Source organism: Malaya genurostris, chromosome 2, assembly GCF_030247185.1.
Source record: "Malaya genurostris strain Urasoe2022 chromosome 2, Malgen_1.1, whole genome shotgun sequence".
In the NCBI taxonomy this organism is placed as follows: Eukaryota; Metazoa; Arthropoda; class Insecta; order Diptera; family Culicidae; genus Malaya; species Malaya genurostris.
Window position 1 is genome coordinate 233,038,138 of NC_080571.1, and position 19,607 is coordinate 233,057,744.

At 36.6% G+C, this 19,607-nt stretch overlaps 1 protein-coding gene across 3 annotated transcripts; it reads left to right on the forward strand.

Moving 5' to 3' along the window:
• The first annotated feature begins 3,357 nt into the window (after window positions 1-3,357).
• Window positions 3,358-19,465, forward strand: LOC131428133 (enhancer of mRNA-decapping protein 4 homolog). 3 transcript variants are annotated; one of them, XM_058591827.1, is made up of 10 exons: window positions 3,358-3,730; window positions 3,789-3,948; window positions 4,007-4,212; window positions 4,315-4,957; window positions 5,015-5,961; window positions 16,399-16,638; window positions 16,696-17,702; window positions 17,776-17,941; window positions 18,004-18,541; window positions 18,626-19,465. In XM_058591827.1, exons 2-10 carry the CDS (start codon window positions 3,890-3,892, stop codon window positions 18,813-18,815), a joined length of 3,996 nt encoding a protein of 1,331 aa, XP_058447810.1. In that variant the 5' UTR covers window positions 3,358-3,730; window positions 3,789-3,889; the 3' UTR covers window positions 18,816-19,465. The 3 variants fall into 3 exon arrangements, with proteins under 3 accessions (XP_058447810.1, XP_058447811.1, XP_058447809.1); XM_058591828.1 differs by having other exon boundaries at window positions 3,794-3,948; XM_058591826.1 differs by having other exon boundaries at window positions 3,358-3,948.
• Window positions 19,466-19,607: the final 142 nt, after the last annotated feature.

A 19,607-nucleotide genomic window follows, 5' to 3' on the forward strand; every position in this document is an offset into this window, starting at 1 on the left:
TATTATTATTATTATTATTATTATTATTATTATTATAACAATATTTGGCACAGTTAGATTAATACACTTCTTGCCTTTCTCATATAGAAAGGTTATGCAATCACTGTGAAAACCGACTCTTGAACCGAGGCCCGGAGGGCCGAGTGTCATATACCATTCGACTCAGTTCGTCGAGTACGCAAAATGTCTGTATGTGTGTGTATGTGCGTATGTATGTATGTAACGTTTTTTTGCACTAACTTTTCTCGGAGATGGCTGAATCGATTTTCACAAACTTAGAGTCTTGAGGTCCCATAAAAAAATCCTGAATATTATTTGGATCCGACTTCCGGTTCGGGAGAGTTTCACAAACTTAGGTTCAAATGAAAGGTCCTGTGGTCCCATGCGTAATTCCTGAATTTCATGCGGATCCAACTTCCGGATCCGGAAATATAGGGTAAAGTGGGTTAAAAATTGTATACCATCACTAAAAATAGGGAAAACCCTTAAAAAAATTTCTAAATCGACCTCAAATCTTTTCCAATTGATAGTTTTTATCAGTAGACGGTCAAACAAACCGATTTCGGTTATTCTTTTAAGATTCGAAGAAAATTATTTTGAAGAATACCACAGTATTATATATGATAGTATGATTGATATGAGAAAGGCATCATTACACCACTAGGTGGATTAAAACAGGTTTTATGTAATATTATAACGTCTAACGTCTCTTCTGGTAAATTATGTAAGTGAAATTTCATTCGTTATAAAGTAATAGCAATCATTATATTACTGAATCCTTCGGTGAGAATCATATCAGTCACATTGATCTATTTTCGGAAGTGGAAAGTGAAAAAAAACAGTCTGGCATCGAAAAACCTGAAAGTGAAACGCGATGTGAGGATGAAGTTCCTGTAATTTTCTGTTGGTAAAGTTTATAGTTTAGCTCTCTATCAAAATGGCTGAGGGGATGGGTACAATAGCGTGATAGGTAAGTCGATGCCTTTCACGCATCTCATCAGGGTTCGATTAACAACCCCGCACATAGGGTCAGAAAAATTTCCCGGCCCGAAGAGGTCTCTTAAATCTCGACAATTGAAACAAAAAAAATGTCTGGCGATAACATACTTCACGCTACCGTCAACAATGATATGAGTCGTAATTATAATATTAGTATAGATCATTATTGAATAGTAAGTACTTTATTCTTACACAATACAAGTAGGTTTACAATTTTCCCTATAAAAAAATCACAGAATTGCGAAAGCAAATGATGTTTTAATGATAATAAACAAATCATGTATATAATAGGGCTGAAACGTCGCTACTTGTGGCTGAATACCCAATTTAGATCTTAATAATTTAAAATAACTCATATTTCAATTAATATTTATTTTAAAAAAAGTACTTTATCTAATATTAATAAATACAAAAATATCATGATATTGATTTCACGCGTTTGAGTGTAATTTTCCGAAAACAATAATAATTCACGACGTTCATTTATTTACGGAATATTCATAAATTACACCGAACGTTGCACAAGTCAGCATAATTATCTTCACAAGCACAAGTCAGTACAATTATCTGCGAACCCGTAGATCTGACATCGCTGGTTATAACCTACACTGAAAATAATTTACACGCTAGCATCATGTGCAAAGCATTTCAACTAGCACTACTTGTAGAACACATAAAATTAATGAAAATATACTCTTAACTCATAAAATAAAAGTAAAACCTGGTGATATTTAGTGGACATCATGTTACATTTATCTGAAATGCATATCAAAATGATAAGATATATCGTTGTCTCTAGATTCTATATGAATTTCACATCACAATGTGTCAATTGAAACACGAATCAAGTGTTTTGCACATACATTTGTGCTGTATTTGTTTCCACTAAAAAATGAAGTGTTTAACACATATAAACGGATTCAATAGCAAAACATATCATATCCAAAGGAAAAACGCATCAAAGATGAGTGAAAAATAATCTAATCTTGCTTCTTAGTGTATTTGCACATGAAATTTTAAAACAAATCGCTTTGATTATGTATTGAAATGAAAATGCATATTAAATTAAAGTGCTGTTTACTTATGAATCGATCGTGCAAATTTTTATCAGTGTACGACAGGACCTGACAATTGTTTATCCACTTCGAGAACGTTTTTCGGACCAGCTCGTGATTGGTTAAAGACATAAGCAAGTACAAGTTGTTGAAATTAATATTACTGCAAGGTGGTAGAAAAAATGTTGTCAGTATCGTTGGTAACAATGAAGTTTGGTATTGCATATTTTGTTTTTCAGATCATCTTTTTAAATTTTTTAATTTCGATAGGATCTAAGTTCCATTTTATTTTTAAGTCCTGTCCATGTGTAAAGTATACGAGTACATTTATCAACTACTGGATGATACAAAGAGAAAGCCTGAAATCACGAAGTGTGGTATATGGTATTGATTATGTTAGTTGTACTTGAGAATAACACCAAATCTTTGAATAGTTCTATTTGTTAGTATTTCTCTCAAATTGAATATTTTTGATACTTTAGTAAATAAAGCTGCAAAAATTAATTACCCAAAAATGGGTTTCAGAAAATTTTTATTAAACTGTTTCAACTAAACGTTTTCTTGAAAACAAGCATCTGATCAAAATGATTTCAGAGCTATATTTTTGACTGATATAACATTTGTCTAAGTGTTTTCAAATGATAAAAAATCGCATATTATAAGGGGAGAAACTTTTCAGAATGAATTATTATCGCTACTGGCAACAGTGATCGCGAGGAATGTTTTATTTATAACAGAGAGCAACCGGAATAAGAAGCGACATATTTTTCTGGAAAAAGAAGCCAGTTGTCTGGTCCTGCCCAGGCTATAACCCGCATTGGCTTTGTTGCCAGACGGCTGGCTAATGACTGTCAGTATGCTAAATATGGCTGGCAGCCTTTCTGGTGTCCGACTGCCCTATCGCTGGCACACATACACCTCAAACGATACAACCGTATCCACCAGAATATCGCCACATCGGTTCCGAGAGATGCATGGCTCTCAGTCGTCTGCAATATTGCTAAACTGATTAGTACCGCGTGTGAAAATGTGCGTTCTTTCTCTTATTTATCGTAGAAATAATTTCTCAAAAAAAATGATTTACTATTCATCTGAACGCTTTGTTATCAAGCCATTCACCAGTTTTAGTTTAAAAAATGCTCCGTTACTTTCACCAACATGTGCAAGACATGACAGCCGTAATTGAATCGGTCCTGGCAGAAGTCTGCCCATGGCTGCAGGAATTTTTATAGGGTTACCTAAGAAATACGATGAAGGCTAAAAAGTCGATCATCATCTGTCAACTGAGCAAAGTGATGCTAAAAGCGCAAGAAGCCGAAGAAAAAAGTAGAAAAGATCCGCAAAAAGTGCAATTTTATGCTGAATCGCGTGTTTTTTTCGAAGAAATACATTAAAAGGGCATTTTTTTACCTCGCGATTAGTATTATCGATTAATCAAACTGCTAAATAATTAAACCAGGTGATTTTGCCTCGAAGTTTGCATTTTTCAGTCGATTTCACAACAGCGATTTTGCCGCACCATCGAAATTGTAGAACCGCGTACCGCTGCTGCGATAAAGGTGTAATCATCGGTTTGACTTGCATTTTAACACTTGATCTTATAAACAAAAACGGAGAAAATCGTACCGTCCTTAGTCATTGTAAATCGACCTCAAAGGGGTCTTCGAGGGTTTAACGTACGAAGCGATCCTTGACAGTGCTGTGATGCTATGCTAATTATTCTCATCGGAACAGTACAGGTTGGTCGTGTTTTCAAAAATCTGCTGCTAGGAAGATTCTTTTCGCCGGCTTTCATTGGATACCGAATCGTTCGTAAGTTTCGGATTTTACTTGGTATGGAAAAGATGGGTAAATCCACAACGACTACCACCGAATCAGCCACATCGTCGACTGTGTAAGATTTTGAGAATTTGCCATTTTATTTTTTTGCTTAACATTTCATTTGTTTTCAGTGTTTTCAACAAGGACGACAAACAGCATTGCTTTGATATTAATGGGCGCAGTGTGACCGTTATTGGAAATGTAGGAAAGCATGACCATGGTAGTTCGAAGGTGAAGTTGAAGAACATTGTCGACTACAAATGGGAGCAACGAAACTATCCTGGACGTCTAATCGCCTGTCATAACGAAGGCAAACTTATTGCTTATGCTATAACCGGTATATATCTAGTTGCTTGACTTCAACTTGAAATTAGCACATTATGTGACATCATCCCGTATCACACACAGTAAATAATAATATAACTATATTACTTTTCAGTAAACCATCGCGCCACTCCGGAAGGTATGGTTCGTATCGTACACCTTTTGCTTGGGCAACGTGCCCTTATCAAAGGTATGTCTGGAGAAGTTCTGGACTTGCAGTTCGCGCATTCCGCTTCCAAGATTTTGTTAGGCGTTATCGAACAAATTGCACTGCACGTAAGTCACGTTGAAATTGTCAACGATAAAATTATCTGTACAAAGTTGCTCAAAGTTAACGATCCGATCGATGGACACGTACCGCTGTGCGATAAAATATCCTGGTGCCCTTATTTACAAGACAATGACTACGAGGACCTGTACGCCAGTCAGCTGCTGGTATGGACTCGTGGCGACATCTTTCAGTGCTACAGTATTAGCACCGTTGTTCAGCACTACGGAAGTGGAGAAATTTCCGGAAAGGACATTTCGGAGGGTGGATTCAAATTTGGTGATACTTTGCCCATAATAACGGGAGCGATTTTTTCTGCGGATGGGACAACGTTGGCTATAAGTTGCGATGATGGTGTCATACGATTCTATCAAGTGTACCAGCACACGAACGACAGCAATCCACGGTGTCTGCACCAGTGGAAGCCGCATGGCGGTAAGACAATCAGTAGTTTCTTCTTTTTGGACAATTATACAGAACAGGCAGGAGAGTAAGTCTTTGCGATCTTAAATATTTTTGAATTTTAGAACGATCTCATCTATTACAGTCAATCGCTTTGGCAGCACGCTATCACGTGCTCGGATAACAATACCGAAATCAAAGTGTGGTCATGCGAGACCTGGGAGTGCACACAAATGATAAAATTCGCCCTACCGATTGAACAACCGCTTCATTTTAAGGCAGAAATAGATGCAACTTCGTCGTTTCTGGTCTTGTCGGATATGGCCACGCGTGAGCTGTATGTGTTGCAGGTGCGCAAAGAAACGTGCCCTGCCATAACCAATGGGAAATCATGTGAAGAAGGCTATTCAAGTTCTACACTGACAGATTCAAAGGCCAACGATCAAAACAACACAGCAGCATCAACCACAAGCTCTGTGACCACCAGCGCTGGTGCCATTACGAGGGCATTTATCTCATCGATCGCCGAGTTTCCACTTTCCTCACCGATTCTCAGTTTTGGCATTCTCGATGTAGCAGTTCGAATGTTCAAAACCAACGACGCATATTTAATCGACGAGTTGGATGACTATGACGAGGAAAATAGTGCTCTCTACTGCGTGGTAATCCGTATGTACCTTGTTCAACCCAAAAGTGTACAGGAGTGCCACCTCTTTTATCAACCGAATGTAACTTTCGGTACTGTAGTTCGCAGTACAATTTCGAGCATCAGCAGTGAATATCGCAACATTTCTCAATCATCCAATTCTACTAATAAAGACGAACGGGGTAATAGCGTGTCCTCGTTGATGGATATGATCAACAAAAATGCCAGCAACACGGCGATACTTGCCGAAGGGACTGACAGCTCGTTGAACACCAGCGATAAAGTGACGAATGCGCAATCGAAAGATACGGAAGAGATAAAAAAGATCATCTCACCCATCGCCAGTTCGACGGCTCTATCGACATCAACAGATAAAGTAATCCAACAGAAACAAGCCGTCAATCTTATGACCCCCGATTCCTTCAACTCGACGAGTGACAAAACAGGTAAGCTGATTATGTGGTTCGATGTTTTCTTTATGTCTAAAATAGTAGAAACCACAACTTTCATTTCGGTCACTAAAGTACGATATACTTTTGGGTCCCAAAGAGATAATGTCATAAGAACATGGAAATTCGTCCATGCTTCATAAATGAATTGACAAATGACCGATGCAGAATGATTCAGAACGTGTTCTTATCTACTACAAAGAATCACTTTAACCTTGACCAACATAGCCCAAGTCTCATGGTCTAAGAGAACAATCAGTCTAATGAACGTTTTGTAGGTGGTCGACTTCATGGGGTAGCATAGTTTATTCAAATCGGGTCCAACCACTTCGACATCGTGCCCGTCTGTTGATATTCGAGGTGGGATGCGTAGTACTTTTTTAGAGCCTCTATCTCTTATAAATTGTGTATTCGTTCGATCTATTTTCGACCTCGGTACGATATATGTTTTCATCATCATCGCAAAATTACTGTATCAACGTCATAAATCTATCCAGAAACAATTTCCTAGAGTAAATTCTACAGAAAACGCAACTACAGAATGCAACACCTCTCTGAAAATTACATTTACATGGTTTTAAGTTCTTCGGTTATCGTTTTTTCATTTAAAATAAACTCACTTCAATTTAGGATACATTTTCGTCTCAAGATTTACAGTTCGTCATGTTTCTGAATATCTACTAATCGATTCGTCTCAAAACATAATCACTATTTCGCAAAATTACACTACCATTGCATGCTGGATGGCTTCATAATTAGTAATGTTCACTTGCCACTTGTTTAATTAACGATTTAAAACTTCAAAAATTACCCGACAAACAATAAAAGTCTTTAAAAATATGAGATGAAAGTTTTTCACTTAGTTCACTTGATTGCGCTTTGTTTTCATCTCATTTGGTTTAATTATATTATTGATATTAATATTCAAATGAAACTGGTTTGGCTTCGAATATTACCAGAAAAAGCGTGTTAAATACTAATGAAATAACCATTGTGGCAAATCTAGTAGCACTGGTTTCATTCCGCTATACGTCAACATAACGCTGTGATGTGTATGTTTCATCGGCTGTGCACAGAGATGCCAGATATTTTCATAGAAAATATGTATTACGTTGCATAGAAAGTTTATATCTGCTCTATCTGTTTTCACTAATAAAATGATGTTAATCATAATCAATTATCTGCATAAAAGATTTCTACTCTAACAAGTGATTTGTCCGTTGATTAATAAACTTTTAAAGAATCACTGCAATCAAATACTAATAGATATTCAGAGAAAAAAGTCTAATTTTTTACTTCTCACTTTCTATGAATCTGTACAAATCTGTATTAAATTAAGGAAATCTGTATAAAATCTGTACTTTGATTTCAATCAGTATGCGAACGCAAAAATTTATACAATACAGATAAATCTGTATAAATGGCATCTCTGGCTCTACACTTTGTTTTAAGTAGGGCTAATGAATAAATAGTAACAATTACATTTTAGTTTTTATTTAAAGTTCACCAAATTAACTTTACAGTAAAATTTTAAATTTAAAGCGAAAAGTAACGGAAACGACCGAAAAATTTTTAAACGTTGAAATGATTTCAAACTGGTTCTAAAAATATCGTATGTTGTCTCATAGCTGGCATTAGGCCGTTTTTAAGAAGAATTCTGACATTTTGAACCTGAGAGTGTAATAGTGGAATATTTTGTTTTGATTGCTGTCACCATTGCTAATTTATAGGATGAATAAAGTATCAACGATAGGATGGATAAAAATCCATTGAGATGGAATAAGGAGCAGAGTAGTGAACACATCATAAGTGTTTTAGCTGTTTTATGAATATTTGTTAAATTTTCAAGAAATGTGAATCAATTCTCAATGTGGAACAAGGCGAATGAAGCAGTAATATGAAATAGTTATAGTGATTTTAGTGGCTAAATCGGGGTTTGAAGGCGTCCTTACAAATGAGATGAAATAGGGAGCCCTTACCCTACGACATTAATGATTTATGCTTTTAGCTTTCATGAAACATGTTTTGCAGGAAAAATGTTGAGCAATCTCAAAGTAAAAAACCTGTTTTAATCCACCTAGTGGTACAATGATGCCTTTCTCATGTAAATATTGTGGTATTCTATTCAAAAATTTTCTCTTCGATTTTTGAAAGAAACCAAGAGATTGTTTGTGCATAACATACAGAATAAAACAGTACTTTGATTGCGTAGGTCATCTTTAAGAAAACGAAGTGGGTTCACTATTATATGCACTTCCGGCACCGGAACCCGAGAACCGGTATAATCAAAGTCGGTTTGTACGAACACCAACTAACATGACATACAAACTCTACTAGTACGCACTCTAAATTACGATTTAAATGTTTGTTGCATCTGAAAATATGCAGTAAATTTTGGTAGGACCATGAGACCTTTCGGTTTTTGTTCCGCCAGTTTAAGTGATGGTGTACAATATTCAACACACTTTACCCTGTAACTCCGGAACCGGAAGTCGGATCCGGATGAAATTCAGGACTTCCGTATGGGACCGAGAGACCTTTAATTTGAATCTAAATTTGTGGAAATCGGTTAAAGCATCGCAGAGAAAAGTGAGAGATCCATTTTGGTACATATGACCACTATTTCCGGAACCGGATACCGGGAACCAGGATAACCGGAATCGGTTTGTTTGGTAGCCTACTGATAATGGCTATTGATTTGTGTAGTTTTTTGAGTTTAGAAATTTTTTCACGTTTTTTGTTTTGCCGGTTTAAGTGACGGTGTACAATATTGAACACACTTTACCCTATAACTTCGGAACCGAAAGTCAGATACGGATGAAATTCAGGAATTCCGTATGGGACCCCGATACCTTTCATTTGAATATAAGTTTGTCAAAATCGGTTCAGCCATCTCCGTGAAAATTAGTGAAATTATTTGTCACATACACACACAGACATTGCTCAGCTCGATGAACTGAGTCGAATGGTATGATACTTGGCCCTCCGGGCCAATTTTCACTAGTCGATTTTTCAAGCGATTGCATAACCTTTCTATATGAGAAAGGCAAAACTTCTTCCTAATCCACAGAATGACAAGTGACCGGGAAAAAGTCGGGAATTAGGTTTCACCGAAAAAAACGGGAAACAGCGTATGTCCCTATATCAGTTTGTTGTACCATGGCCGAAGCCCTGGAAATTACACTCAAAATAAACATCACTTAGTATTCAAATGCAAAAACATATGATTATTTTCCATAATACTTTGCACATAAAAGTTAATTTTCCCATATATGACAGTCATGTGTCCCACATAATGAAAATCAATGTTGGCAACACGTATGTTTTATGTGAATTTCACGTACCTATTATTAGTATATCACATGTGTCTTATATGAAATCCATATATTATTTATCGGTATTTCATTTAACTTCTATATATTTTTCCAATGGTAATCAAATGCTTTTCTATTGATTTATTGGCAGTATGACTGATGTTCATTGAATGAAAATGATTTTACGTTTCCTTCATATATTTAAAATGAATTTACTAATTTTTATAATAACGAATATGTAAGCTAAATTGATACTTATAATAACTGGCACATTGTAGCGTCCATATAAAAGTAGAATTCCGTTGCCTACATGAAACGAAAAAGTCGCTGTTGTCCGACAGTATTGTTCGCAGTTGAACTATATAGCATTCTAAAAAATGTTAAATTTAATTATTTTTAGAATTATTTTTTGATAGCTCGTATAAACTTACATAAAAGACCAAACAAACAATTTCGAATCCTAAATCTGCGAGCACTCTCTATTCGTTACTTACTGCCATTTTTATTTCAAACAATTTTCACAGCTTACAATCACGTAATTTATATTTGCTTTACACATGAAATCTACCTACGTGCTTCACACATAAGGTGTAAGTGCTGTACACTTAAAAGTTATCGAGATTTCAATTAAATATTATAAATTAACATATAAATGTTACACGATGCATATGAATATAATGTGGTGGGCTTTTTTCAATAAGTATGTGATTTTTCATGTAAATCCAATGGGAGATTTTGGCTCAGTGTACGATATTGTGTTAGGTTCGCTGTGCCATTATGCCGTTTATAAATTTACCGCCGTACTAAAATTTGCACTTGCGGAAGGAACGAAGAAAGTTCTGTATGCTTTGAAGTTTCTTATTGATGTATTTTCCTTGTTGGTTTATCATATTTAGTTATGATATGTACACCAAAAAATAATAAAAACAATCATATGCGCTCGGAAGGAATCGGTTATGTGTAACCAGAACCCCTAGATGAATAGAAAAAGGCTGTATGCTTTTCTCATATGTACTAGTAAAAATGAATATTACCTATTTAGGCATCGAGATATTCGCAAGTGTTGCAATCCTCAATTAGCGGGTCTATTATAATGTTCTTTATTGGACATGGGATATCTGTTTAAATCTTGAATTAATGGAATATTTGAAAAAAAAAACTAAAAAGAGACGATTTGATTCCAAAAACCGAGAATTTTTATCTCACAAACCGGGAAAAATCGTGAAATTGAAACCGGCCATTCACTTGCCACCCTGAATCCACCTTGTTAACCAAGTTAACATCATCACCAAGTTAGACACAAATTGAGATGGATTCATTCGGGTCCTTTCAGAATGATTCGAGTTATTAAAAAAACCGTACCTCAACCTATACTTTGTTTATTTATTGTAAAATCAGCTGTCACATTGTAGTCCTAATAATTATTTCCCATACTACTTAAAGTGAGTGAGATCCAATTTCAGGGTGGCAAGTGACCGGGAAAATCGGGAAAAAGTCGGGAATTTGGTTTTACCGGGAAAAAGTCGGGAATTTTAGTGCAAATCCGGGAAAAAATTTACTAGTCCTAATCACAGTAACGATTTTCCGCATCATGATTTTCCTGATACAATAAATGAAAAGATGAAGGCCATTTTGTATTTGAACTAGAAGTTCAGTACAAGTTTTGAAACTTCTTATTGTTCCTCACAGGTTCAATGGTGCACAATCCATTGAAAATGAAGCCAACACCTCAGCAATTTTAAATCAATAAGGGCTTTCTTGGTTGTCATCAATAACAGCATAATCAATGCTCATAATGAAAAATAAGGATAATTTGGATGCTTCTGTTGGATTTCTATTAAATCTCGACAAATATTAGAAAAGATTCCAAGTGCAAATCTCGGGTAATTTTTCAAAAGGGCGTATAAGCAAGTGACAGTTTCTCTTTAATCACTCTCTTTCGATTATTGTGCTGTGATTAAATAGATTTTCTTTGATATCACTATTCTGTTTGAAATTTGAAAGTTTCGGGTATCATTTCATGCAAAGAGTTGAGTGATTAACGTGGAAACCGCTTGGTAATTAATAGAAGAGAAAGTAAACAAAGAGAAACTGTCACTTGCGTATACGCCCTTTTGAAAAATTAACCGAGAAATGACAGTTTCTCTTTGTTTAGTTTCTCTTTAAATTATAATGTTTAACAGCAGATCGAAAGTGGATAGTTTAAGTCGTTATTCTATACAAAGTGTAAGATAGCAGGATTGCCTATAGGACCGTAATAATCGAAAGAAAGAGGAACAGTCATTTGCACTTAGGACCTTTCTAGTGTTTTTCTTCCAATTTCAGAATAATGTTATGCATAATGGTTAAAGTAACATCAGGTTACATGTTTGATAGTTTTTTTTTAAGAATTCTTAGGGGCCGTGTTTTTAGTTGCCAGCCAATGATTTCCCCTATTTCACGAAAATTTGTCTTAGTAATGTGAAATTGTGACAATACTTGTTTAGTAATCTTGGTATTGATTTCAATAGAATTCACAAAATCGACAAAGCTGTCATCTCAGTCACTAGAAGCATAGATTATTGTTGTTTTTCCAAAGTGACAAGCGCACATTTTAATAATTCTAGACGGATTTTGTTCTATCGCCAGAACCCAACTCTGAAAGAATATCGTATATGTGGTTATCAATGGCCTCTCGTTCTCATGTGCACCTCGTGCACTGCACAACTGGCCAATTAGGCTCTGTAAAAACTTGTATGCACACATTCAGGAGAGGCTTCAGTGGCTCATGCTTATGGCAGTTGAAAACAAATTGATGTCTCAGTTGCAACGTCGAAACGGTTCTGATATCATACCATATAAGCAGTGCATAACCCGTAAATTTTGTCACGAGACACCACTGGTTGTTAGACGTAATCGGGTTTGAGGGAGGAGTGTTGTGCTTTAGTTCATTCATTTTAAATTTTTAACCGTATACTATACCAGGCTAAAAAAGTATTGGAATATACTAGCGATGGACAGTCCGCGTACGGTTCAAAAGAACTAGTTTTCCTCGAAGATTGAGTGTACTGGAGTTCTTTATTGAAAAACGATAGCTCTCTATTCTTCTCAATAGAATAGTCTTTCGAAACGTTTGCTGGTTTGAGGAATCTGGTAGAAGTTTGCGAACTTTGAAAATGTTCGTTAGAGATTGATTATTGTTAGAACACTAGCAAAAATACTTTATTATTATTGAATCTGCTTACTACAAAATATAATTTATAGCTCTCATATTATTTTCGAAGAAACATACAAAGTTTCAGAAAAAACGAAAGAACGGTTCAATAGAACTAATTCTTTCGATGCAACTATCAAGTTTTCAACAGTTCTTTGAAATGAACGGTTTTGCCCATTTCTAGAATACACTCCTAGCTTGCCTAAGTTTTAAGAAGGACTGATTTTACAGATAGCCTTTAAAAGACTGATACAGTGGTAGTCTTGAAAAAAAATGAATAGTTCGAAAAATAATTATTTTATTTTAATTGTAAGACTTTAAATTTAATTTTCCATCAATAGGCTTTCAAATAACTGGTGATATTTCTAGAAAACTACAAAACACCACCAATAATCGTCGAATATGATGTGAAAGCTGCGCTTAAGAGCATTATTGGAAAAAGCAAGAAGTTTAAATAAATTGTGTTGATTTTTCAAGAAAATTGCAATAATTTTGATGCTTCATTCCTTCGTGAAATGCAAGACTGATCACTTTCATCACCGTTGGCCAGATATGTTTCTTGTTTTAATTCTATTGTTACATCGAAACTACTACCATTCGGCGATTTCGGTTGAAACGATAAAGTTTCCCGAACTGTTATTAATCGAGTTCATCTTATATAAATTAGAAATTAATCTTAAGCACTCAAAATTTACCTTGGAATAGCTTCAAATTTCTCCTGCAAAAACGACATAACTCGAAATTTCATCCAAACTCGCATGACACAAGATCAGAGCACATCAATTAGAGCTTCAAGTCGTTTTATAGCGTGTTTTGTCTTGCTGTCTAGCAACAACCTATCTCTGGCATGCTACACGTAGGACTGAAACGTTAGCTATAATTTCGCTTATATTTATAGATTCGCGTGCTTCCAACAGTTCCGCTTTTGCATCGATTGACCAATCAGAGCGATGCTTTACCATTGCTTTATCGCTTACTCCTTCAAAATCGTCGTCTACGTTAGGAAAATCCGGTATGCCGATGATTTTAAGCAGACAAAATAGGACACTGCTAGTTATTAATCAACATTTCAATGATCTATAAAAGAAAATACATGGCTATGAACATTCAAATCAATACGTAGAAATATTTTCAATCAATTGGTGAAGCTGTGTTCAAAAGCTGAGCACATGTCTACTTGTATTTACCCTTGAATTTCCAATTTGCACCCCTATATGGAAACCAAAGATGTGTTCCACATCAATATGATAACTGAAGGAAAAAAAACTCCTGCAATTGTCGCCTTTTACGACATGATAGCAGGAACCCAGTGGATCTATTCTTAGTTAGGTTTTTTTTGTCGTGAATACGACTTACTTTACTATGGGGTGCCTTTTCAAAATTAGCCATATGGAAGAATGGGCAGAACTTAATCGTGAATATCTCGACTTGTATTAACGGTAGCAACATAATTCTTTCACCATTTCATCAAAAATATGGTCAGGAATTTAAGATAATATTTTGAACAGTGTGAGATAACTACAAACAACTCAGAAATGAAGTTTTCTCAAACTTTGAATACAACGCGGAAAACTCTTTACTTTTACTTGGCTTTTTCACGCAAGGACGACGATTTTGAGGTAGTCAGGCACATATCTTCAATTGACTGCGTATAAAAGGGGAACCGTGGTCAAAATCGATCATTTCTTCTTGTGCGTTGGACGGAAGCAGACGTCGTGGGACCAGCAGCTTCGGAGAGTGCGCCTTCTGCGTGATTAAAAACCTCAAACGCTCAGGTTGCAATTCTCATTTGCACTTCAGTCGTCCGGTGGAGCAGTCGTCAATGAAAGCAGACCTTTTGCGTGGTATGAAGCCTCCAACGCTTAGGTCGTGCTCTCGATTGGTCTTCAATCGTCAGGTGGAGCAGTCGTCAATAATGAAAGCAGATCTTTTGCGTGGTATCAAACCTCAAACGCTCAGGTCGTGCTCTCATTTGGACTTCAGTCGTCAGGTGGAGCAGTCGGCGATGAAAGCAGACCTTTTGCGTGGTATAAAGCCTAAACGCTCAGGTCGTGATTTCATGTGGACTTCGATCGTCGAGAGCAGCAGTCACTAGTAATGAAAGCAGACCTTTAGCGTTGTACAAAACCTCAAACGCTCAGGTTGCAGTGCCAGTTTCCCTTCGAAGAAGATCGATTACATCATCCTGTTGGTGGTCGTTTGCATTGGAGCAAAATACAACGGGAAATGGACTACAATGTGGAACATTATGCAAAATCAGCCTTTCTAATGGCTCTAAATGTTACCTAAAGAACTATAAAGATTGCTTCTTCGTTAATCGAAAATTAAAATTAGCAGTGCAGTGCAAATCTAAGATAATATGAATAGTTTTTTTTGCAATTTTCACAGTTCTAAATTCGCAACAGTGTTCAAAATCATTTATATCAAATCAGTGTTTAATATCTTAGAAAATTATACAATTTGGCCCTTCACGCACGCCTTCATAGAAGGTTCTTTCCAAAACTACCAATATTTTATCAAAGAACTATACTGGTTGTTTTGTAATATTTGTGCGTCAGAAAGTTTGATGTAACTAATCTGTTCTGTAGTTTGGGTGTATCGTTTCAAATTCTAGTAGTGAAACATGGGAAAGCTTTCACAATTCACACAATCGATCAACTAATTGATATTCGGAAGTATAAAGAAAGAGTGTCAGTTTTATTCGTATTCACGACATCCAGTTATGTCTCTGACATTACACACCTGTACTTTTTTCGCCGGATTTCAAACGGCATCTATCTATCAATCTCCTAGTTGACCCCAGCCCCTGAAAGTATATTGATAGTATATTGTATTGAAAACACAAGCAAAAATCCATTCCACAATCGTTAGTTTTCATTTACAACGAACTGTTTCATTTGATTTCATACATTAGCAGTGCACACATGTCCGAAAAACTTGAAGACTACAATTTATATATTCAGCTATACTTTTACTTCGAATCTAACTAAAAATCAGCACGACAATGTGCAAAATCGGAGAAAAAGAAGAAAAAGAATTGACAATTCAGTTCGCCCTTTCTCACTCAATTCCGACAGTTTCCCAAACCAATCGGTTGGAAGCGAAATTCATTCGGAATCGCTTGTTGCATTGGAGTCCGCATTGAATCAGAATTCATACTGAATTCCAAATGGAATTTTGAATGGAAGTTTTTCGCTCGGATTTGATTCAGAATTCATTTCGAATTCTCGGGTAATTTTTCAAAAGGGCGTATAAGCAAGTGACAGTTTCTCTTTAATCACTCTCTCTTTCGATTATTGTGATGTGATTAAAATGATTTTCTTTGATATCACTATTCTGTTTGAAAGTCGAAAGTTTCGGGTATCATTTCATGCAAAGAGTTGAGTGATAAACGTGGAAACCGCTTTATTAATTAATAAAAGAGAAAGTAAACAAAGAGAAACTGTTACTTGCTTATACGCCCTTTTGAAAAATTAACCGAGTAATTCTAATGTTGAATACACGGGATCTGCACTGGACCAAAAATTGATAACTCTGAAACATATTTGATGGACTTTTTACAGGGAGCTTAACGAAACGGTTGTGTGGCAATGTTGCCAGTAGTTGAAGGAAAAATTAGTTAATTCGCAAGATTTAAGTTCAATTCTCGCGTAGTATATTTATAAATACCATTGTTATTTTGTTCGTAGAGCGAAAATATTCGTTTTTGCATTTCTGCGTCTGTACCCACAGAACTGCTACATTTTTAGACTACAGTTTTTCATTTTTGAAATGTTCTTCGTTCATCAGGTTAGCTTCCCAATTTTTGATCTGAATCCATAATAACTCTGGATGGGTAAAAATTGGACTACTCGTATCGAATTTCCGTTGCTCTCAAAATCCAATTTTATAATAATTAGATCCACTTTTCACTTATATTTGTTTCAGATACACACAAAACCGACGAAACCGTCAATCCGGACGTTTTGAATACCCTACTTATGTTGGCCAATGTCACGAAGCAGCAGCAGCAAATGAACAGCAGTAGCATAACGTCGCCCAACGAAAGCCTTAAGGAGAAACCATCTCCTTTGAATATGCTGAACATTGTCAACAGCACCATGATCGAAGAACAGGAGCAGGCCAAGGTTCGACAGTCAGTTGAACTACAGCAGAAAGTATTGCTGGGTATGTTGTACATCGGAACTAGGGTTTTACACGTTCTAACTTGCTTCTTTTCTCTAGAAACACCACCAGTCCCACCGATGCCTTCGACTGAAATGCTCGCCAGTGGAGGATCCAGTCCCAGTCGCGAAGTTCAGGAGATTCTCTCACTCAAAGACAATGACTGTCTGAACGAGTACTACGACTCGGACAACATTTTACTGGATGAAACGGATGGGATCGGGGCAGATGATGATGAATTGAATGATCTGGAAAATGAAATAATCGATGACGAAGAGGACGACGATGGGTACAACTTTAAAAACATAGACGACGACGATGATGATGACGAGTTACAGCGGAGAGTACAGCAAACCCAAGAGCCCGTACAAAAACGTTCAGAGGTAAAACCGATCAATCAAGATCAGCTGCCACATGGATTCGTCAAATCAGAACCGGTGCATGATAAAGTCAACAAAAATGAATCCTCAAGAAGCGGAGGGTGGCCCAAAGTCCCAGAGGTACCACATCCACCTCAAAATAACTCCACAACAACAGCACAGCAACCTCCACCGCAGCCACCGATGGTTGTGACCACACCACAAAACTCTAAGCAACTAGACGATTTAACCCAGAAAATGGATTTGCTCCTGGATATTGTGCAAACACAGTCCCGTCAAATTACTGATCTTCGCTCACAAGTACACGATTTGCATAAGACCCGTTCCGAAGAAGCACAACGGTTTTCGTCAGCAATCCACAAGTTAGAAATGTCAATTTTCAAGAAAATGGATGACTGTTTCGCCCGATATGACCGACAGCAATCAGGCAAAGTAGAAGCCTGTGTCGTCTACCAGAACCGACAACTGCGGGATGGTCTCATTCAAGCTCTACCCCAGATAATGAATACGCATATGATCGAGCGGTTCACCGCGACGATCATTGCGGAAATTCAACGGTTTGTGATACCACACATTAATGCAAAGGTGGACCAAATGACACACATCATAAAGATGGACATAACAACCAGGTTCAATAATTTCGATGCCCTGTTTCGAAGCAACCTGGAAAAGATGATCCGTAGCCAAGTAAGTAATTTGGAAGGGGCGAATATAAAAATATAAAATCCTTTTCATAACTATGTTTTTATGGGTTCAACAGCCATTCATCGATACATTATCGGCAACCATCCAAGCTGGAGTACGTAACGGATTGGAAAGAGTGTATCACGAGTCCGTTCGCAACGTCATTCTTCCGGGTTATGAGAAATCATCGCAAGAATTGTTTCGTCAACTGAATACTGCGTTTTCCGCAGGAACAAAAGAATGTATGGTTACTTTCTGAAAAAAATTCGATTTCATGTGCGTAACAACGTAATTTATTTTACAGATATTCAAAAAATGGACAAATACCTTGAACAAAACAAGCAGGTTACAGATCGAACAGCTGAACTTATTGAGCTCGTACGAAAGGTACCGGAACACGTCAACACCGACAGCGAACGGCAGTTCAAAACGAACACAGTTGTGCTGCGGGAAGATATTACTCGTGATTTTAAGCTACTGCAGACCAGTCTGCTTAAGGTTATTCGGGAAAACATCAGATACGAAATCGAAAAAGGACTGGAAGCGCAAGCCTCCTCGCTCGAAGATTCCGTACTCTCAGCTGTGCGATCTCAAGCTCAAACGCCTGCCCCTTCGAATGTAGACATTCAAGAGCAAATCCGGCAGTTACTTGCCAATGGACAGATAAACAAAGCCTTCCACAAAGCACTTCTTTCCAATGATTTGTCGCTGGTAGATTATACGTTGGAAAAAGCAGACTACAAACATGTATTCAGTCCTTGCCCGCTGGAGCAAACGGTGCTACTCTCGCTGATTCAGCAAATCTCCGCAGACATGGCCAATCACAACGAACTCAAGCACAGGTAATATAACCAATCCAAATTTCTTAAATTACGTGCTCATGTCAAACTCTTTTTCCGTTTGTTTTATGCTGATCTAACTAATAGGTATCTCTCGGATTCCATTGTGAGTTTGAACTTCATGGACCCGATCACAAAGGAACATGCACCAAAAGTGATGCGCGAGTTAAATCAAAACTGTCAAACCTATCTGACTGCAAATCCTGGCAATCCGCTAGCGACCAGCATGAAGATGCTGCTGATTGCTATTCAAGGATTGGGCTTCAAGCAATTCTGATGCCTGTGGAAATAGACTGCGGAATGCTGCTGAGAGTAAGACTTCCGACCGGTCAGATATCGAATCTGCATTTTTTTTAGTTCTATCGTTTTCGTTTCGGATCAATGAACTTTACAAATTGAAGTTTTTCGAAAAGAATCAAAATAATGATTTTGTTTTAGGATATTTTTTCTTGTTTTACCAATCGTTCTCACGCGATTGTTAAACAGGTTTTTATCCTATTTAATTCGTTTTTTGAACGGTTTAAAACTCGACCGCTATCATATATTTGACGCGTTTTGAAGCTTTCTCCAAAACTAAAAAAAACAATTTCACAAAGATATTAATCATATTCTTTTTCGACAACATTCAATCAAAAGCATCATTTCAATGAAATACACTACAAATGTAAAACCATGTTAAAATAAAATTTGTTGTATTGAGTAGTGAAATATCACGTGTTAAGCATAGTAAAGTCACTGCAGATTAGGGTCTATTTTCACGAGAATTCAACTAACAGACTCCATGAATTTTTTGACGTAAATACGTCTTCCTTTACTAGCTTTACGTAACAACATCAATCTTTTGTCATGTCATTGCAAATGTGAGCAGCATTTTATGACAAAATTTTCAATATATAACTCAAAAATGAGTCATTCAGCTGTTAGTCTAATTTAATGCTAAAGGCGTATAACCGAATTTGTTCGATATCCAACATTTTTCAATTGCTTCTTCTCATCACTGAAAAACGTGTAAACATCTATTTAAAAGGAAACTTTTTAAAAATACACCGAAGTGCATCGTCAACTAATG